Below are 23732 nucleotides of genomic sequence, written 5' to 3'. Positions count from 1 at the left end.
TTCCTACTGTTTATAACAGTATAAAAATACAACCGTCACACTTTTAAAGGATTTCTTTCAAACAATTCTCGTTTCGTTCAAACGTTTCAATTGACATGACTGTGCGAATACCGAAATACACGAGAAATATACTCACGTATAAAGAGATTAGGTATAAAAGTAGATCGTACTCACTCAAATATAGACGTTACCATATGCATAAAGAAAGAGGGACAAAGGAAAATGATGGGCCTAAATTCGCAGACTTCCATTACACGGATCAGTTGTCTTGCGCTCAGGTTCACTGGCTTAAACCCTTCCTGGATCTTCTAAGATTACATCGATGGCTTCCTTTGAATTTCGCCAGTTTTTGCTTTAACAAAAATGTGATCAATTATCTCACTTATATAGTACATTTTAATATTTTATTAGATAATAAAAAAGTGTCGTAGAAAGTAAAAATGAATAAAAAAGGTGCAATAAAATTTAAAATATCACAAAAAGGTGAAGTAATTAACTATGGTATTAGAAGAAACTAATCGTGCTCTTATCATAATCATGCATAGCGTGACACCGACCGTTAGACGCTAAGCTAACTATTAAGCACTGACTAGGTCTCAAGCGGCTACTCTACGTGTGAAATATGCTTCCGGTGGTTCCCGGGAAAGATCTATTTATGCGTTATGTTCCGCACTGGTTATGTTCGTGTCAAGAGCTGTGTTACAGGTCACGAGCGGTACAATCAACAAAATATTTCTCTCCGGAATCACGTCGGGCAGACTGTGTAAAAATGGAGTGCCTCACTTACCAAACTTCGGAGGATGGCAACTAAGGTGCTCCACCACAATTACCGCTTGCGTAACCCTGGGAAAAATATTTTTCCGTGAATCTAACGTGTAATTTATTCTTATTACAGTGATTGATCTTATAACATAATAACATGGCATGTCCACATTACTCCGTGAAACATTTGCTTACGGTGTATCTTATAACTAACATGCTTCATTTCGCTGGAAATTAGTGAATACTGGGAGTTGTATCCGTTTCAAGGGTTTTACTATAAGTGGTTTTTAATACAGTTTAGTGTTTCATTACTTAAAAGGAAAACTGCATTGGTATAATCTAAATCAATGTAAAAAATTCAAAATAAACATACTAAATACCGCTAGTCGGTGTTTACTAGAAAATAAAGTCTATAACACTAATACAAAATATTGTTATATCTATTTATGAATACATTTTCTAACACACATCTTGTTACCAGACAATGTTATTTTTAATAAAACAATAAATTAATCTTAAACACAAGTAAGAAAAATAGAGAAAACTCGATTACTCTACTAAATACAAAAAAGTGAATTGATATCTTATGTATGATCGATATTACCATCATAAAATCTAAAGGAGTACGCTATACTGTATTCACCTGTAAAAAATTTAGTCACATTATTATTCATTTTTATTATAATCGGGCATTTTTTTAAACATTTTGTGAAACATTCGAACGAAAAAAACACTTTAAAATATATTTTATTACAAATACGTCTTAAAACATTATTATTTATAACTTTTTATTTTATATTTTGGCACGTTAATCAAAAATTTTACCATTAAAATATAGAATAACGCGCGCGACGACGCGTTGGCGCAACGGTCACAGCATTGATTTGTGGCTGTTGCGCTAGCGGTTGCGGGTTCGATCCCCGCACATGACGAACAATTATATTGGCTATACAAATGTTTGCTGTAGTCTGGGTGATTGTGCAGTCTTTGTGGGTCTCAGAAGCGTGCCTCGGAGAGCACGTTAAGCCGTCGGTCCCCGTTGTTATCATGTACACCTGATTACGCTGTACGATGTACGCATTGGGGCAGCATAGTGGATCACGCTCTGACCCTTCTCCTACATGGGGAAAGAGGCCTATGTCCAGCATTGGGATATTACAGGCTGAAGAGAAGTATAGATTAAAATTCAAATTTAAACAATAAAAAAACTATACATTTTGGGAAAATGTCGTTAGTAAAAAATTGTAAATTAAATAAATACTCATAGCCTTTAATTTGAACCTGATAGTTTTTCATAACATCATTTTTTTTTATTTGAAAAATTATAAAAAAGTTTAAGATATATGCATAAAAATATGACAAGGTTGTTTAAATTTATCACAACTATTAGTGTATAGATGATAAAAATTATACACGATATTAAAATACTGAAACATAAACGACTTTTTTTTTATTATAAACAAAATGGTCATAAAATTAAGAACGCGAATTTACAGAACCATTCTGCTAAATAACTTCAGGTATTTTAGGGTTAGTTAACTGAAATTTCGTAATTAAATTAGGCAGTTTATAGTATCAGATGCCGCAGTATTTGTTATCTTTGGCAATCAGACAAATAATTAATTACTACGCACTGCAGAAGATAACGCGTTCTTGACTCGTCAAAACAATGTATGACGCGTGTAGTTTATTTGATGATAGCACACATACACATGTTAATTGAGTATTACAGTGCAAGGCAAAATTGGCAGTTTGCAACTTAATAGAGACAACTTGACAGTAGATACTTTTATTTATTTTGCAACGGGATGATTATAAGTTATAAATCGATTCCAACAACTATGTTAATAATAAAGCCTATAGCCATTTTATTTATATCAAAATTAAATACGATCAAACAAAGACACAGACAAAAGCTAGTCACATATGTAGCGAAAAGCACATTATGAAGCAAACAAACGAACATTGTGGGGTAACGCGCGGGTGCGGTGTCCGGCGCTGGAGGCCGCTCATTGAGTCGCCAATTGAGATAATGGTCACAAATGCAGATGATTACTGACCCATTCATCGGAAACTATCTGCTGGCTCACGATTTATACAGTTACTCTAAATACGCCAAAAGTGCAATTGTATTAAATTACGGTAACGCTAAACATACATTCATGTTTACCTACAGTGTAAAATATTGTTCAGTAATAGTTTAGGCTCCATAGGAATTAATTTATAATATGAAACAGATGGGTTTTTATAGAAATATATTATATGCAATATAATTTGTAATTACGAACTTTACAAGTCATTCGTTGCTGTGCACGTGGGACTAATGAAACTTCTGAAGATTTGTCAAGTTTACTAGATTATTTTCAACGATGACAACGAGGTAAAGTATTGTTTTTGTAATATCGTATTTATCACAATACATTCAATAGGTTTTTTATTGAAAATATGTTGTTGTTTATTTATGTTAGCCTGCCGAGAGTGATTTTATATGAATTCTCCCTTAAAGAATTTGAAAAATTGTATGTTATTGAATATTTAATAATTTTTAAATAAGCGTTGGAAGATTAATTATAAATTTTTTTATTGCTTCATTTCATATTTTCCTATATTTAGTTTGTCGATATTAAAATAAGTTATAATAATAAATACCTTCCGAGTGCTAATTCCATTCGGGAAAAAACATTTTGTTGGTTTTTAAAAAGAGTTTTTTATCATACCAAACATATTTGATTTTATAAAACAACTTGGTTCTCTACTTCAAACAATTATCTTCTACATTGTGAAATAATAATAAAAAATATTCAAGAACATTATTTTAATGTATTAAACATGCACTTTTCGTTTAAGATGCATTTTCGTTTTAGGGGGGAAAATAGACAATTGAAAATGCAATAAAACTCAATGTATTATTTAGCCGCTCGGGCTGCTGATTTACACGCTAACTTTCATCGTAACTAAGATTTACGGTGTCACACATACGGCTATTTTTGAAGTGGTTCGGCTCTCTTCACATTTATATATAGAATCACAATATGACGAATATTGTTTAAGCTTTTAGTCGCCTTGAAATATCGTTCTAGCTTCGGCGAAACATCAGTTATTTATTTCAACAAGACACAAATTACAGTCAACCGCTTGTAAGTAGTTATATGGATAATATATTAAGTTGGTAAAATTTATAGAATACGCATGGTAGTTCATTAAATCTTCAAAGGATTAAAGGTGGCATTTAATATTTGTTGATCACGCCTTGATCTTGCTAAAGAATGTAGCAATATGTCTATATTCATTATATTAACCTACAATTTAAACAGATTTTACTGACACATGAGTTATATACAATTTAAATATTTTTTTTTTTTTTTTTTGAATATCATATCAAAAATTGACCGCTCCAGCGGGATTCGAACCCGCGTCTCCGACTGACCGTGTCGGCGCTCTAGCCAATTAAATGTGTGGGTACACAAAAATAAAATCGTACAAATTTAAATAATGTTTTTTAATGTGAAAAAGAAAATCGAATACAAAACTAGGTAATAAATAAGTAGGAAATAATATCACAGATAACAATGTGTTTAAATTGAAATTGAGTCTAAAACTTATCGTCAAATTTTAATAGTACAACTTCTTCCAAGCGTGAAATAAAACATTGATCGTAGTTGCCATTTTTTTTTTCTTGATCAACAGAATGATCAAAAATTGTCACATTTTTTGTATAGTTTTATAACAGAAAAATTGATGACGAAACAAAAAGTAAAGTTTAAAAATTTCATTGAATCGCTTAACTTTAATTCATTTCGATAACATTGAAAATAAACGTGTTTCTTTTTAATAATTTCAAAATATACGTCCATGGCCACAAATTATCAGAGTTAGATGTATAGATTCATACATAGATTCTAAATATGACGCCTCAAAGTAAAACAGCCGCGTGATGAATTTCTAAAATTGCAGATTAAAGACTTTGCGTGATATGTTTAATAAATATTCTTTAATGTCACCTTAAATAATTTAAATGAAAATATTTTTCGTTCCAAAATTGGAATTTTGTGATTAGCAATTAAAACGTTTCTGATAAATTAACATAACTCGTTTTATTCATAAATACTAGTCGACGACATAGTACTTAATTAAAATAACATAGACTTTCATGGCTTTAAAACAACAACTAAAATAAAATTAGAAATATATGTTATCATTTCAAAAGGAAAGGTCATGAAACAATAAATAAAAAATAAAAATAGGAATATATGTTATCATTTCCAAAGGAAAGGTCAGTGACCACAATTAATTTTTATAATAATATGTACCTGTGCCTGCGGCGTCGCGTGCTCTATATATTTATGCCCGTCGTTAAATAAAATAAAATAAATATAAAACAACGACTTTTCGAAACTAATTCAATCGCATTTTTTTTGGCTATGCCTATTTTAATGATCTTATTAAGTTGACGAAAAAACACATTCAACCAAACGATTAAAAAAAAAACAAATAAATATATTTCTACAACTGGTTACAGTACAATTATTTACTATTTTGAAACCCGTATTTTAATTTTTTTTTTCAAAATACTACACATTACACAAATACGTGAACTTTAAAGGATTATCGTCGAATGACGTGTACTAATTAATTAGTAATTTTTTACAATATTAGTGAATATTAGTGGGTAGGTACCAAAAATACAAGCATTAGATTCCATGATAGTATTATAGCATATTATTATTTGTATTTTTCTTTTCATTTATTTCAAATTTTAATACGTCGTTAAATATATTTCATGAAAGTATAAATAGGATCAAAAAATATTTTCCGCATTTCCACAAGTATTATTCACATAAATGCTCTAAGGAAAAACAAACTTACTTGAAAAATAGGTCAAAACGCTCGTAGGTAACTACATAGCTCACAAAATTGCTTGTATTATTATAGTAAATTTTGTATGAGATGGTCTCAAGCACACCATTATACCGGTACACGCCTTTTTCTACTTAATTTTATTGAGAACCGTTTTATAAAAGTTTAAACGTTTCTTCAAAAGGGTTCCTGACCGTTTTTGTGAACAGTCCGTTAGAATTTTCTTTTAAAACACGCATTCCATGTCTCGGTCTTCTTTCTGCTCTACAAACGCTTAACCCAATGAATATTTTATTTAATTGAGTATGTCAAAATTACTGAAGTTCAATAAATTCTAAAAAAATATATATATTATTTTTATACTATAATGTAATCATTTTACCACAGTTTTTACTGTTTATTTAGGCTCACTTAATCAACTTTTTAATCCTGAAGGTCGGACATTTAAATTCAGTAATCGGATTAGAAGACTACGCAGCAAAACTGAAAGTATATTTAGCTAGCAATATCAAGCCAAAATTTCTATTGAAATGAGAGTCACATAAATAATACAGATTTTATTACTTCCCTCATCTCAATATCGTATCAAACATGTAAATTCTTCATAAATTATTTAATTTATCTAAGATACAAGATCGATTTATTTAATAAAATTTTCACAAGGAAACAGAGAGGTAATAATTAAGACTAAAGTAAGTTCTATACAATTGGTTGGGATTGGCACGAAATGTTCTGTGAAATGTCAGTACAGAGTGAATGGACTAAACTTCTGTTTGTTTATTTCTGCATACGTCCGTATGCATATGCCAACGGAGCGAGAAAAATTATCATTATATAAAATGCTAAGCTGACCCCGCAAACGTTGTTTTGCGGTTGCGTTGTTATAAACCCCCTTAATCCCCCTTATAACTTAGAGGTATGAAAAATAGATGTTGGCCGATTCTCAGACTTACCCGATATGCACACAAAATTTCATAAAAATCGGTCCAGCCGTTTCGAAGGAGTATGGTAACTATCATTGTGACACGAGAATTTTATATATAAGACTAACGACATACGACTATATAAGACTATTTAACAACGCTAGTGGTAATTTTATCAATTAAGTTGTTATAATCTAGCATTGGATAATGATAAGTACAAATAGAATGACAAAGTTCAATGGCGTGACAAGAAACCATGTCGATGTGAGCTAGTATCAGAATATAAGTGGATTAGTGCATAGGGCTATCATAGGCCAGCAGTGCAGTGCGTGCGCTCAGCGCAAAGGTCGCGTTTGCAATCGACATGACTACTCTCAGCTAGCTGTCATTCACTCGCGACAGAAATAGGAATTGCCCACCGACTAATGCATAGCATATCTTAAATTAAAATAGCGTACCGCATCGAAATCCAGCAAAACGTGAAGCTGAATGTCACACTCACGCGAAATTCCGCCCGTGCACTCCTGCGAGAGACTATTTTTATTTCTGTCTAGTATATTTGATGAGCCTACGCAAATAATTTATTAAGAAGTCTATCTTACTTTAGTACAAATTTTCAATAAATGAGAATGAATTTTATAGTTAGTCAGATAATTGACAACTAATGCTTTATGTCCACTTTTAAATTAGGTAAGTTATGATGCGGTGGTATATATGTATGTAGGTATTAGTGATGTTCCGGATATCCTTATCCGTATCCGCGGACATCCGCGGGAAAAATGAGGTCCGTATCTGTATCCGTATCCGTCACTTTTCTCGCGGATCTTTTGCAGATCTTTTATTAACTTTCAAATTCAATTGAAACGATAAAATGCTGCATAATAACTTAGATTGTGTGATTAAGTAGAATAATTAATAATTATTTGGCATCTATAATTGTAAACATTTATTATTAGTTGAGGGGTTGTCTTAAGGATCTTTTAGACGCCTTTAGGTAAATTTTACTGAGAAAATCGGAATAATCTAATTCATTTTGCGTTATCCTGGTCAACAATGTAATGTCTGATATTTTATACCTTTCATGCAACGGTAATATATGATGTCTTTTACATCTATTTTCATAACATTCGTCACACTTGTTAGACTTGAACTGAAGATATATATATTACGCTGCATAAATTTACGCTGGATTTTTTCTAACCTATTGATATAAACAACATATGGATGATTCCAAATGATGCGAACAGTGTTCGAGTATGCTACGCACATATAAGCAATAAAGGGTCTTAACAAGTTTAATACTATTAAATTTAGTACTTTGGCGTAGAATGACCTATGGACTTATTCGCTTTTTTTACAATATTGTTTATATGTTTCTCACACGTCAGTTTAGAGTTATGAGTAACGCCTAAGTCTCGTATTTCAATTATTAATTTAAGCTCCTGCTGTCTTAATAGATATTTAAATTTGGTATTATTAATATTACGCGATTATTTCTAAAAGCATTTCGCGACATTAATATCTAATTTATTTATGTAAAAATAATTTTCGAATAAGAGATCCTCCTGTAGAAGATGAAAATCCTTTTCACTACGTACACTTTGAAAGATCTTCATCTCATCAGCATAAAGTAGGAATTTCGAATGCTTGAAGCATGAGACTACATTCATTTATGAAAATATTAAACAGCAAGGGTCTTAGTAGTGAGCTTTGTGGGACTCCAGAAGCTACTCAGTTGCATGAGGATATATAGCTATTGAGAACAACAGCTTGAGATCTCATTTCAACGTAAGCTTTAAACCACCTGTATAAATTCCCGTGAATTCCAGCATCAAGGAGCTTTTTCAGGAGTATCGTATGATCAATACGATCAAAATATTTACAGTAATCAGCGAATGTAAACCTGCGCACTCGAGTCCATGCTAAAAGTAGTATAGTCTGTCAAAAGTAACAAATTGGAAACTGTTGAGCAGCTTTTAACAAATATATGTTGCTCGGGGATAAACAAAGATGAGAAAAAGCTGTACACCTGGGTATGAACTATTCTATCGAGTATTTTTGCGAAAATACATAATTTAGAAATCGGTCTTTAGCTTTTCACCTCGTTCTTATTTCCACTTTTGAAGATTGTCGTTTCAAGGTCACGTGCCGACACCGATTGAGTGAGTAAATAAAGATCCGTATCCGTATCCGCGGATCTTCAGACTAAATATCCGTATCCGGATCCGTATCCGCGGATATACATTTTTGAAGATCCGGCACAATAAGCGGCTAGTAAGTATGGTGCAGCAAATTTAACAATTACGGTAAATGTACGGAAAAACGTTTTAATTCTATTCGTATATAATGCATAGTTGTAGCATCATATTTTATTGTAATGTGTTTCTAAACAGGTAGCAATAGAGATATTAAATTAAAATTTAAGCTCGGTACACAACGTGAGGTAATCTAATAATAATTGAACATACAACTGTGAATTATAAGGCACTATCTTTCACCGAATACGCTATGGTCACTTATCAATTAGCGTGTACTTAATCATTTAAGCCGCAAAAAGCGTTTGCTAATAGTTTTACGATGTTAATTTACGTCAGGCACGGATTGAGTAAACGTGTTTATTCCACTACGTTCATAATGTTATCGTAGCGGTAAGACACGTGTTTTGGCATTATTCCAAGAACTTTCTCTTAAATCAGAACTCTCTTAATAAAACTGTGTACCTCTATTCAGATTACTTTAAAGCTACATAAATAACAAAAAAAAAATCCGAATAGTAGTAAGTAATAAATTCTTTAAACTACATATAATTTGTGTCATTTCTTTCAAATACTTAAGTATATATATATATATATATATATATATATAAACAACACACAGGTTTCGAATTCTTTAATTTCTCGCTTCTAAAGGTTCCATAGCAGAAGTTTAAATTAGTGTTACCAATGAAAAATATTTATATTTCGGTTTTACATAATTATTAAAAAAGATTTTTAAAAAACCTCTTAAACCTGAAATTAGTCTTGAAAATCAGAAATAAAGTTGTGGTCGATTACGTGTATTCGATTTAATTATTCACATACATACGAACTTATACTTAAACTAATCTGAAAATAGATCAGTGTAGTTCTTGAGAACAAAACAAAAATATTCAAACAGTTAAATTACACTCCTTACTCACTCACTCACCAGTGTTTAAAATTAAGTTAAATGTACGGAACAACGATAAATCAAGTTCGTTTATTTCTTGTATCTTGCCATTAGCAAGAAGTGAACCTAATAGAAGAGACGTTATTAGTGATATATGTGGCATGAAATCCGCAGTGATCTAATGTATTTATTGACTATCGACAGACGTACGTACTACGTAGCACCGTCACTGTTTAATTTTACGTCAGTTACTTGACGTAAACATTTCCTTAGAAATTGTTGATAGTAAATGGAATTTCTATAGATTAATTAATACTAAAAGGTCGCTACTTTGTCATAGAGCTAGTTTTAATATTCTAAATGAGAATCTAGAGAAAAAGTTGCATAAACTTTTTAATAGAAAAGAATAATAAAAGGTATTTTGATGTAATTTTTTAATAAAAATTATTGTTTTCTTCTTGGGACTTTTAATTGTTCTAGTCAGATTGTGTCTTACAACCATTTTAGTTTTATTGCTATTGAAGCTTAAAAAGGTTTATCTAAGAGAGAAGAGAATAAAAATTATTTATATTTAGAAACTAACAAAACAAAAGAAAATATTTTATAATTAATTAAATTATTATCATTATAGTCAGCAATTTTGTATACACTTATGAAAGTACTTATATGATTTTTCAAATCTAGGTCTGCAAAAAAATCTGTTAGTTGAAAGAAGTATCTACTTACTTTAAATGTTAATATTCGCCGGTGTGATTTACGCATGTTAAACCACTAGCTCTATAATTAACTTAGTTGTCTTCAAACCTACGATTTGTCTTAAAAATATAATCTAAGGCGAAAATAAATGGGTGAAATTAAACATCTACCTTTACCATTATCACTATTAGGTGTGACAGCTACCTGATACGATTTTCACGCTTGTTTGATATTCGTCGTCACTAATTTTACTAAATAACTTTAAATTTCACTACATGCTCTGTAATTTGTGCTACTGTATATAAGAAGTTTTCAAGCATAGCTCAGTAAATTCCTCAACAGTTACAATTGCCAAGGATTAACGCATGCGTTACTTCATATTGTGATGCATATTCCGATGAAATAAGTGAAGGCCAAAATAATAAACTGTTAACATTATACACACAGTCAGTATTATAGCTGCATTTGAATAAAACGAATAGCAACGATAAATACAAACAACTAGGTACTTCATTGTTGCTTTGTTTACCTCGAGTAAATGAATTCGAGTTGTTTTAAAGAAAGCTAATATTTTTTAATTATTCTATATCTGTAATTATCAACACTCTTAGTACATTTTTGCAGTAAACTATAACAAATTATTTATACCGGAAAAAATAAAATTATCTAATTTCTTTGTACAAACCAATCCCGTCAAGGGATTTTCAATGTCCGAAATAAGTTTAACAGCCCGCTTCACCTGTCATCTGATGTAAAGCAATTTTTGCCAATTAGGTACTACGATAAATTAAATAAATAAATATCTTATAGGAACATAAGTTCCTATGATAATCGACGTAATGCTTATGTTATAGGTAACATGGACTGTTAAATATGTTCGTGTATATATATTTATAAATATACATAGAAATAATACGTATAGAAATAAATATAAAGAATACGCCCAGACGCCGGTGTAAATCGAACCCACAACCTCCGGAGCAGAAACCAAGGCCACTAAAAACTATGTCAACGGACTAGTGACTCTGGCCATGGATTTACTCCGACAATAATAATAGTCTTTACTTTCGGACAGTTATTTGATGTCTTGTAATGTCTTATTTCAATTAGAAACCAAGTTTGCCTTACTGTTATACTAGAATAAATGTTGATACGTTATCCTCATAACAAGGTTAAGTTTAGAATTTCAATAGAACTTCTTAAGATGACCAATTTTAGCAACTTTCCTGAGTTGAACGTGTACTATAAAACAAACTAACTTTTATTTAACGTGGTATAAATATGGGTATTTAACTAAAAATTAAAACCGGTTACATATAAGATAAGGTAAAACAAAGTCTACTATCGACCGTCAAACGACTACAGTACTATGTCATTTGAATTTAATAGTCGCATGCTTCTTAGCATTTTAGACAAAGATTTGAAACTACTCGTGGCGCAAAATCACAGCCTAGGCCCCCAGACTAATTTAACCCTTCTTGTGGATATGACATTTATAAAAGTGATATTGAAATTCGAAAAGTAGTTCAGTCAATTTTTTAGTTTTAGTATTAAAGTAGAAACTTCATTGACTGCTGCTTCATTAAATATCTTATGCTATTACCTAATAAAAGCGCATAAATTTCTGATTCGTTGTACTTCTTCCGAATCACCCCTCTGTCTCGCTCACACACACACACACACACACACACACACACACACACACACACACACACACACACACACACACACACACACACACACACACACCCATGGGGCAGGCCGTATAAGGTGGTCATGACTCGTCTGAAGAGCCAGCCAATGCCATCGCCCACTTGTCCCAAACTCCTAGGCAAGATCGTTGCCACGCTGTTTCCTCACCAAATGCAACTACATCGTCAGATAGAGCAATATGAAACAGAAGAATTTCCACCCATTACAGAAAATGAGCTGTTCGAAGCGTGGTCTAGAGTAGGGAATACGAAAGCTCCGGGTCTAGGTGGAATTCCAAATATTGCACTAAAAGCTGCCATCAAAGCAGTGCCTGCAATATTTCTTGACGTCTATAACAACTGCCTTACAGAAGGTACATTCCCAACTATGTGGAAACAACAGAGGCTAGTTCTCCTCCCCAAAGGAAAGAAACCTCCGGAAGAACCAACATCCTATCGTCCGCTCTGCATGTTGGATACTGCTGGCAAAATACTCGAACGCATAATACACAGGAGGATTGAAGCAGCAGTCGAACCGCTACTTGCCAGCAACCAATACGGCTTTCGGAAAGGACGCTCTACCTTGGACGCAATTAGCGTCGTCGTCAATACAGCTAAGGACGCAATCGCTGGAACCAGATGGAAGGGAGGTACTAAGAAGTACTGCCTAGTAGCAACGTTAGACATAAAAAATGCCTTCAATTCCGTCAAGTGGGATTGCATTATGAAAGCTCTTTACGAAATGAAGGTACCAGGATACTTACGAAGGATGGTTGCAAGCTACTTTTCCGACAGGATCCTAAAATATGATACAAAGACTGGTCCGAAAACATACAAAGTCACTGGAGGAGTGCCCCAGGGCTCAGTATTAGGCCCACTTTTATGGAATATCATGTATGACGGGTTATTAAAACTACAACTTCCAAAAGAAGCCAAACTCGTGGCATATGCAGATGATGTGGCCGTAGTGGTCGTTGCAAAGCATCTCGAAGAAATCACCTTCGCTTTTGACGCTACCATCGAAAAAATTAGCCACTGGATGAACACAGTTGGACTGCAGTTAGCGGAGCACAAGACTGAGGCAGTACTCATCACTAGCAGGAAGCGGCTAGAAACCATCACACTGCAAGTCGGAGCTCATGAAATCACATCCCAGCCGTCTCTTCGGTATTTGGGCGTTATGATTGATGCCCGACTCAACTTCAAGCAGCAGGCGCAGCACGTGGGTGCCAGAGCGTCGGTGGTCAGAGCGACATTATCAAGGCTAATGCCCAACATAGGAGGCCCGAAGCAGAGAAGGAGGGCGTTACTGACGTCTGTAGTAACATCTGTACTCACGTATGGAATCCCCATCTGGGCCGATGCGCTTAAAATACAGGAAGCACGAAGAAAAATTGCACCAGTATATCGGCTGAGCGCTTTAAAAATTGCCAGTGCTTTTCGCACAGTGTCTGACGATGCTGTGAACGTTATTGCTGGGATGCTGCCAATTGAAGTACTAGCCGAAGAACGGAAAGCCCTATACCACCGTAAAGTAACGACCACACTGAGCCCTGGAGAACTTGGCAAGGAGGAACGACTAAATAGCATACGACGATGGCAATTGAAGTGGGATACCAGTACAAAAGGCAGATGGACCTACCGTCTTATTCCAAAGGTTGATGTCTGGTTAAACCGTAATCATGGTGAGGTCAATTACTACCTGACACAAATGATCTCAGGACATGGGTGCTATCGGGAATACCTCTATAAATATAAGCGGGATATGTCTCCGATATGCCCATCCTGCCCAGGAGTCAGTGAAGATGCGGAGCACGTGTTCTTTGCATGTCCTCGTTTCGACCTGTTACGTAGTACCTGGTCAGAGGTCCTTACGAAGAAAATTCAGCCAGAGTCTCTGATAGAAGCTATGCTATCGTCGGAGGCAGCATGGCAGGCGACAAGCGCTTTCGCGACGGAAGTTCTTCAGGAGCTCCGTCGGTTGGAAAGAAAGCGGTCGGAAAACAAAACCCGTGACATCAGCATGACGGAAGAGCAGTAGCTAGAGCCTCCCTCCACGAAGTAATGCCTAGCGGCGGTTCCGTGGGGGAAGAGGAAGTTGACGCCAGAGGTTTCTTTCATACCTCTGGAAAAAAAAAAAAAAAAAAAAAAAAAAAAAAAAAAAAAAAAAAACACACACACACACACACACACACACACACACACACACACGCCACACACACACCACACACACACCACACACACTCGACAGACGCAACGCTAATATGTTCTGTCATAACAGAGGATATTCGTAAAATAAGTTTTAGCTGAGATAATTACTTTCGCCTGCATCGAATTCAATAAACTTTTAATTAATATTGCGCGACATATCAACGATCTGATGATTATTGTTATTATCAAATAAAACTCAGATTCCGTGAAATAAAATGTACCTATATTCGATTTATTTTAATAGATTACATTTTTAATATTAATATTGAAGCCCTTTGCATCGACGTAACAATGTGGATCTTTCATATCAGATTAATAATACTAAAATATTTTTGCATGTGTTTACTTAAATTTTTGAGGAATATAGCGCTACAATTCTATTAATGGAAACCATTACAGCAAAAATATCCAGAGCGGCTGTTAGTTGCCGTAAATCAAATAGATTTTCATCCAAAGGATATCGGATAATGTATAGTAAATAAATATAAATGAAACGAAAATATCGCTTCGATATCTGTGAATATAAATCACAAACAACAAGATATCAGTTAGTCTGATTCCGAGTCAAGGTCAGAAACTTAAAGAAACGATGGCGATTCATAAATAAAATAGAAACGGCCAGATGTTTTTACAAAAATATTTCTTTAATATAACGTTTCTTTAACATAATGACATTGCGTTTTTTAAATATAAGTAAAATAATACAGAATTAATTACTCAAAAAGTAAACATTCGATTGCGAAAGTTCTTTGAGACAAAAAAAAAATTTTAGTAGAGAATGAGTAGAGCCCGTCTCATTTCTACATCTTTATTCCGTATCTGTACAAATCAAGCGGTTAAAAAGTCCATAAACACTAAACAATGTGAGTCGCCGTTTATAGTACACTCAAAATACTGTTTTAACGTTGAATATCCCTCGAATCTTTTCCGCTACATTCGTGTAAATATTAACAAAGTCAATCATTACAAATTGTATTCCGACGCAAACGGATGACTTATGTAAGTAGACTTGTTGTGATGTGTGAATTACAGATTTAGGTGTATGAAAAAATTGCGTTATAAAGCTTTGATTTTGAATTGTCTAGATGATTGTTATATGTCAGAGCAATTAGAAAAATAAATCAATCACTCTGTTAACGAACTGTTATTTTATCAATATCGAAATAGATTGATGTATAGATATGCCAGAATGTAAAGTAACAAACTGAATGTGTGGTCGACAGGATCCGTCCCGAAAACACACTAGCGTCGAACCAAATAGATTGACGCGTATAAATCATGATAATAAATTACTGGTGTATTGTAGTTTGATATCAAATATGAGTAGAGCCATATAAATACTTGTGCCTATAAGTGTGCTAATTACTTATGTCGTTTTGCGTACTTTTATGTTTGTAAATCCTTATAGAGCTAAGCTGATCAGCCAATTGACTCGCACAAGGACAATTTTTCCAAATGACATGGGTGTTTAAGGTAAGAATATAACATGTCATTTTTATTTCGTTTAAGGAAAATATTTATTTCACAAATCTACTTAAGAGTTTTTTTCACCTCTTTTATTGGAACGAAGTTCCTTACGGCAGGCTTGACATTTTATTAATTTTTTCTTTACTTTCATTAAAAGTGTTTCCCAACTAATAAAAAATCAATCAAATTATTACCTACAGTACCTAATAAATATTACAGTAGTTAAAAAGGGAACGACTTTTTACTAATTCTCAAAAAAAAACCTATTTAAAAAAGCACTAAACTTCTTATTTTATAACCGACTTCCAAAAAAGGAGGAGGTTCTCAATTCGGTTGTATTTTATTAAGGGGGTGATAGATGTGCGAGTAAGTTCGCGAACTTGTGGCTCGACGACCTTTTTCGCTAGTGTGTCACCCTAAGTACGTACTTTAAAACCGCCGAGTAAGTCCGTTGGCGATACGACAAGTTTGAAATTTTGCTTGTAACCCGTTCGTACGTGTGGCAGCACTACGAGCCGCGAGCCGCCATTTTTAACCGACTTCCAAAAAAGGAGGAAGTTCTCAATTCGATTGTATATGTAATATGTTACCTCAAAACTTTTGACTGGGTGGACCGCTTTCCATAATTTCTGTTTTAATCAAAAGGTGGTTGGTGTATGTCGTGTGGTCCCATTTAAATTAGATTGCGATCTAACTAGTAGTTTTTGGGTTATATCTAATAATGTGTTATCTAATAAGGTGTTTACTTGACTGTTTTTTTTTTTTTGTCTGCCTACGATATATTACTTGTTGACAAAATTATGTTTCGTCAGTTCGTGGACGCGCAACGCTTGTAGTATTGGTATTTGTAATTTTTGTTACTATTGACTGAGAAAATACTCAGAATGAATGATTTCCGAACTTCGTCTTTTTTTTTTGATTTTTAAGATGTAATACCATACAATTTCTAAATAACACAAAGCTTCTTCTGTCGACGACATCGCAATATAGAATGAGTAAGCTTCACGTGTGTCACCGACGTCGAGCCGAGTAAGTTCGCGATCTTAAAAACCGCGTACTTTAAGTTCGCACGTCTATCAGCCCCTTTATGTATGTTACCTAAGAACTTTTGACTGGGTCGAACTGGGTGATGATTTTTATATCATGTGGTCCCGCGAAGTGTCGCGCAGTGTAGCGCTATCGTAAATTATTGTCAGTACATATTTGTGTATAAGAAAAAATATCAATCAACGACAATTACAAAAAAAAACTCAATTACTACAACTAACAAAAAATGAATTTTAACAAGAAGCAATTCTGCAGTTTCAAATTTTCGTCATAAAATTATTATTTGAGAACAAACGCTAGGACGTGACTAAAAACTAAAAAATAGTCTCAGCTTTTAGTTCTCGCTTCACGCCGCCGTCAATTAGCATGTCGTTTGAAGATGGGCTGCTCTCTTTCATCGGGATTTAGAAATGGGACAAGAGATGAACCGTTGGATTCAGAAGTATTCCCTGCGTTTTGCGTTTTAAAGTTGAGTATCAGTGACGGCGTTTATGACATGTGACATTTCACGGATGCGGTGGCGGATCGGCAACGTGAAGTCGTGTGCGCGACATATGAGTAATGACAACAACGCAGTGGCGTGTGTCGCCTGTACCGAACGATCACAGATGTGCGTCTGGATGTATATTGGATGTTATGTAAGCCTGGAGAAATGAGAAATTAGAGAAATAATTTGTTGCGACGTGTTATGACATTCTATGGACGGTAAACTTGCTTTATTTATGTTTGCTCGACTATGAATATAAGAAACCTTTCTAAGTTGAAAGTTTCTCTCATATCGGTGATATTTGGAGTAAAACTTCTTTATGCACGCTTGACTAGGGGAGTAAGTTGGTGAATGCGTGACTAGAGCGTTACGAAAATTGTAATCGGCCGAGGCGAACGGAAGTTGAGAGGGAGATATAAGTTAGATGGAGCTAAAGTAGTTTTACTTCAGTCGTGTGGCCTAAAGCACACTCGTTTTTTATTAATTGTATTTAAGCGTCTTAGTAACGTCGCTCACCCGATCACACTTTTCGCAACGCTCTCGTCACGCATTCAACAGCTTACTCTCCAAGTCAAGCGTGTGTCAGATTATTTTATATTAGGTAAAGAAATAGTTAATTTATAATGTATGTCTATTTATTGAGTTGTTTAACATTATTTTTTTATAAAATTAAACTGTACACCTACACCGTCAATATAATTATCATCTCCTTTGCCCTAAGCTTGCCTGGAAGAGATTGCTTTTAAGCAATATGGCCGCCTTTTGTACATTTTTTTTTCTACTAATTATTGTTAATGTTGCTTGTTTATTTTATTTCTTATTTGGTGTACAATAAAGTGTAAATAAAAAAATTGGTTGCCTGTAAAGTCTGTATACGGGCGAAAGTTTTACGTGACAACGACTTTGAGTGGTAAAATAATTTTAATGTGAATATTCATTCGTATAGTAGGAAGAAGGATGAAATAATAGTAACAATTTAAAACATTTATTTATACAAAGAATTATATTTAAAACATTAATTTATACAAAGAATCTCGCACTGAATTTCATTCACTTTTTATGTCTGTCTCTCTCGCTCTTAGGCGGGCTAACCATGCCCGAGTGGAAGGGACGCGTGCCTCTCACTCGCTCTCATTGTGAGCGCATAACGTGAGCGGAGCGTAACGCAGTTTCTTGAAGTGTCACCCGGCAAACCAATTTATAAGACGTTGTCACGTCAATAAATAAATGTAATATTTGATAATATAACAAGTGGGTAGGAGCCATACTTGTTTCTCATCGTCTATAAAACAAGTGTTCCGACTCGATTGGGCATTCTTGTTTGAGACATCGACCGGTGCTGAGCTCTCGGGAAAAGAAAAGATAAGCGATAGGGACGTAAATTGTTAAGAGATATTTAATTAATTATACGCTTCTTAAAAATAAAAGTATTTGATTTCACTGTTCAGATTATATTCTTAAATTAATAAAGTATGAATATTAAATAAATAGTAGTAAGTAATAATAGTACCATAGACGGGCAGCAGCGTCTTCGGTGCGACAAAACCAGCCCTGCGGTCACCAACCCGCCTACCCAGCGTGGTGACTATGGGTAACACACATGAGTTCACACCATTTTTGGCGTGAACTTGTGGGGGCCTATGTCCAGCAGTGGACTGTGATAGGCTGAAATGATGATTAAATAAATTGCTTTTATTTTTTTATCTTATTTACATTTATCTTTCTTTTTCTTAACACGAGCATAAAGAAGTTTTACTTCAATAATTAGTTAAAGAACCAAGCACATTTAACTTGCAAGCCCTAATTCATCATCAGCCCTAGAATGATTGTGATCCAAGTTCACAGTCTTTAACGGACTACAGTCTACAAGTCAGTAAAATTTATTGCTGTTCGCACGTAATTCCACTTTACGATTGTCACAACTATTATAATTTAAAGATCGCTGAGCTTTTGTTTTAGATAAACTAAATTTCGGATAATGATGGTTTTTTTTTTTATATTTAATACGTTACTTTTTCAAATGTATTAAAATCAGTATGTGAAAACTAAATAGTCTGTTCCATATGTAAGACTCTGTATTATTCAACGAAGGCTAAGTCTTTTTACCGAAACCAATATAAGAGGATTGCAAAAGTGTCTTCCCAAGTAATCGGTAATGGATGTGAATTTTGATTTTAAAAGTTGTCCAATAGATGAAAAATTCTTAAAAATAGGTAAGTAAATCATTTTTTGCTCCCAGTGCTTAAAGTAATATTTTAAAGATTTAGATAACCTCAAAGTACAAAATAGTAACATTTCTAGAATAATTGATAATCTCATTAAATTAATATAGTTGATAAAGTAGCTTTTAAAAAACATTAAAATCAAGACCATTATGTTTTTTTTTTTTTTAAATTAAGTTTGAAAAATACACTTAAATTGATTTTTTTACCGCTACAGACAGAATTTAAAAAATTGATACCACTACATGTAATGATACGCATGTAACGATAAAATCATTACGCCATAGTAGTAACAGACATAAATATATATATAGTAAAACTAGATCATAAAAAAAAACATATATATTATTTACAATTATTAGAATTTTCTTGGTCACGTCTGCAAAACTATTGAATCTGTCAAGCCTCATAAAATAGTTAAAAGAATTTGTGTAACAAAACAGTTGAGTAAGACGTTGGTAGATGCAAAGCGCGCGTCGCGCGAACACGATCCCTGCAAACAATCGTCGTGGTAATAACCGTAACGAGTTCAACGTCGATCTCGTTCTCATCTGTATTGTGTTGAGTCCAGCCGACCACGCAACGACCTAAAGCTGCCTCGGTTTGTATAAACTCAAAGAAAATTCGTCTTCAATTGAATGCCACTTTACCGCTATCCGTATCATATCTATTCCATTACGAAAATTTACTTTAAAACCGTCTAATAAAGGAATGTTAGTTATCTCTGTTGTTAGCTTGTGTAGATTCATGAAAGCTTAATAATTTAATCACAATTTAATTTAAAAAATTAGATTAAGATTTTTTTTTAATATCAGTTTTATTGTATACCTACTCGCGCTCCATAAGCAAATTCTGTATAATTTTGTTTACTTCAACGATTGATTTATTGGACAGTTTTGTAGAGGCATTTGTGCATTAAATACAAATGTAAATACTGTCGTTACGCAGATGCGTTACTCAAATGGCCTATTAATATAATGACATAACGCTCGGACGAAGGACTCTTGTTAAATTAACTCGACGGTATGCATATTATACCTACTGCGTTTATTTCTGTTAAAGTCAGCAGTGTAAATCTTTGAGTCGCCGTGTCGATGATATGCCAGGCGCGCGAAGTGAGCCAGATAACGAAACTCAACCTTTTGTCTACGAATAATATCTGCGGGACATGGCTTACACTTGTAATGCTACAATAATGAGATTCTCTTTAACAAACAAAGTTAGAACAAAGTTAGAAAGTTAACCTTGTTACAAAGGTTAGAAACCTTGTCCTATTATGCAAAAAACCAATTTAGATGACAGAACGTTTAATTATTAAAATAGAAATGTGACGGAATTTACTTCAGAAAAATTGTTCGTTAAGGATGTTGCAAAAGTAAATCATAAAACTGTCATTAAAGGTACAATAAAGTTATCGTCGAAATCTTGTCACAACCTTTAAAATGTTAAGGTTTTCTAAGCTTGTTTGCATTGTAGAAAGTATTTTTAATTAATTTTTGGTATTGAAGGTGTAAGTCATTTGAGTGAAAAACTTGAGCAAATATTGTACAAAACACGATGATATTCACGCACGAGATTAGGTTAAGACGACTAACATTCAATTCTTATCTAACGATAACCGAGTATCGTGATATTAATTTTAAAAATTATCTTATCTATAAGACTCTACGGTACAAACATATTCAACAAACAAACTTCGGGAAGAATAAACTTACTTAAAACAAACGAGTCAGTTATCAGAAAATGCATTATTTAGATTTTTTCAAAGGTACGTTGTTTCAAACCACAGTTTCAAACATAAAAGTTTCTCCTTTTTATTTTCTCCCAAAGCATCAATTGTCTCTCCATAAAGCACATTTGGCATCTAGCCATAAGTTGAATGATGCAAAAATCGTCTTCATGAAAATAAGTAAAAAAATCTCAAGAATTATTTTAGGTCATAGAAAGTAAACATTCCTTGTGGAGAATTCTACTTTCCAATACAAAAATAAACAAATATGTAGCTAATAAAAATTGTTGGTGATATTAGCGACTCTACATCTTTTGGCAGATAGAACATATAATATTTAATTAATTTAGAGTCATAGCAGATATATCGCGCTAGATATTTCCAAAGAAGAACAAAGTTGGCATAGATATAGGGATCAAAGTGCAGCGTGGGCGAACGACCCAATACCACAAGCGGCACATCACTTGCGCACGCGCACCGGACCTTTTTAATTAGCATACACACAATTTCATTTTAAAAAAATACGTGACAGCGAGAAATTAAAAATGATCAAACTAATTCGTTTTAACTATTGAATTTCTGCGAGTTGGACCCATTTTAGCAACGACTAAATTATAAAAAATGTGTATGTAAGAAAAAATTGTAAATTTAAATAATAATTTTCAGGATCGGAATAAAACAATTTTTTATTTTGTTTTGTATTTAGAAAAAAACAGCTTTTTTATTTACAGATATAGTTAATGCCAATTGTTAATATAATAAATACATATTTGTGTAAAGTTCCGGTCCCGAGCTCAACGTTTCGTGTATACATCAGTATGTTCTTAAAATTGAGGTTATATTGTGATAACTGTTTAGGATAAAAGCCGGCTAAAGAATCGTAACCGAATTTCATACTAAATTTTGTTACCTTAAGAACGATTTTCGCTTATGCGAGGAAAATGTCAAAGCAACGGATGAAACTGCGCGCGCAACCGGCATGGCCGCCACCGCACACCTGACTGCCAATACACCTTGACATCTTAACTGAATTACAGCACCTATCTATATTAACATGTCCCTTAACTTAATCATCTTCAGTAGCTATCTCAAGTCAAAATAATTACATACGCAACATGATTTCCATCGATAACGAAAACTTCGCAACACAACAAATCAGCTGATTACCAAACTTTTACCGATGTTTATATTTCGGAAGTGAAATTTGTCACTGAAATTTACCCGCGTTTTCCGTAAAGTTTGTAACTATTGAGTCTCCGATCTCACGTAATCTAACTAGACGATCAGATATCACTGTCGAGTGCATCGGATGCACTTCCGTCGGCGGCGCGCACAGGGCACGGCCGGCTTTCGACTTGCGTACCTGGACTAGTCTGCCAGCTGAGACCTCCGACGAACATCTTCCTGCAATATAAACATGAAGATTAGATCCTGAAACCGGTGCGAGCTGTTTTTGCACGCACGTGAGTTGAGTTCACACGTACCCCGGGTCGTTAGGCACCTCGGCGGGGCTATGGGCCACATCCTGGTTCTGGGTTTCCATGGACTTGAACGCCGGCGGCGTGGGGCGGGCCGGCGGAGGCACTACGACTACGAGCGAGCGACGGCGCGGTGGGAACGGCTCCCGGAGTCGCTCGGTTGCACTACCGACTACCGGCACGAGACTGCCGCGCCGCGGCGCACCCCTCCACGCAGCGGCCGCCGCCGCCCGCCGCCCCACCGCTCTCGCGCCGCCGCCGCATCGATTCATTCACTTCATACACAATTATTCATACGGGCCGCACGATGGACGCGAACGCGCTCGTCACCACCACGTGAGCGCGCGACACGTGCTCGCCCCCCGCCGCGCCGCTGCGCGCCAGCACGCGGCGCCGAGCGGCCGCCCCCGCGAGCACGCCCACCGCGCACCCACTGCCGACAAGCCACCCCCACGCTACCGGCGAACTTCGAAACTTTACCTTCTATAATTTAATATTGATAAACAAATTAAATAAACTTTTCAATTATTATATTTTCCACACTACTTACCACTGTAACGACTGAAAACAACATTTTTGAGAGAACTGCATCCAAGTATTATAAGGTTTCAGTTGCGTCAGAAAAGACGGCACAAAACAGTTCGACAACAAAGTATTATGAAATAGAGTACATAGCGCGGAAATCCGATTTACTTCACGCTGCCAAACGCTTCATAGTAAACGACAGAGTTACCTATACACGCGCAGTTTTATAAAAAAGACAACAGCGTAGTATGAAAGTATAAAATTTAAATTTGACAAAAATAGTTATAGACGATATAATATTTTAATAGTTATAACACAAGCGCACATTTAGATGAATCATATTCTACCAGGAGCACAAATGCAGTTAATAGTACTCAATATTTTTTTTTTTCTTATTTTGGTACGTTAACACAAATAACCATAAGCTTTATTACTTGTAATTTTTTTTATATTAATATGCTGACCAAATATAAAAACTATTTCCATAACA

At 34.5% G+C, this 23732-nt stretch overlaps 1 protein-coding gene across 3 annotated transcripts in view; it reads right to left on the bottom strand.

Moving 5' to 3' along the window:
• The window catches only part of LOC123653619 (RNA-binding protein Musashi homolog Rbp6), a 540105-nt gene extending 517096 nt beyond the window's left edge, over positions 1-23009 (bottom strand). Inside the window, exons 1-2 of one of the 3 annotated variants that reach the window (XM_045589614.1) lie at positions 22724-23009; positions 22603-22643 (exon numbers count right to left, since the gene is read on the bottom strand). In XM_045589614.1, coding sequence (XP_045445570.1) covers positions 22603-22643; positions 22724-22989 — 307 coding nt within the window. In that variant the 5' untranslated portion in view covers positions 22990-23009. The remainder of the gene's footprint in view (positions 1-22602; positions 22644-22723) is intronic. The other 2 variants (XM_045589616.1, XM_045589613.1) reach the window with 2 other exon arrangements.
• Between the last annotated feature and the right edge of the window lie 723 nt (positions 23010-23732).

The sequence above is a fragment of the Melitaea cinxia genome, chromosome 5 (assembly GCF_905220565.1).
Source record: "Melitaea cinxia chromosome 5, ilMelCinx1.1, whole genome shotgun sequence".
In the NCBI taxonomy this organism is placed as follows: domain Eukaryota; kingdom Metazoa; phylum Arthropoda; class Insecta; order Lepidoptera; family Nymphalidae; genus Melitaea; species Melitaea cinxia.
The sequence above is the reverse complement of the archived record's forward strand: the minus strand, read 5'-3'. Positions and strand labels throughout refer to the sequence as shown.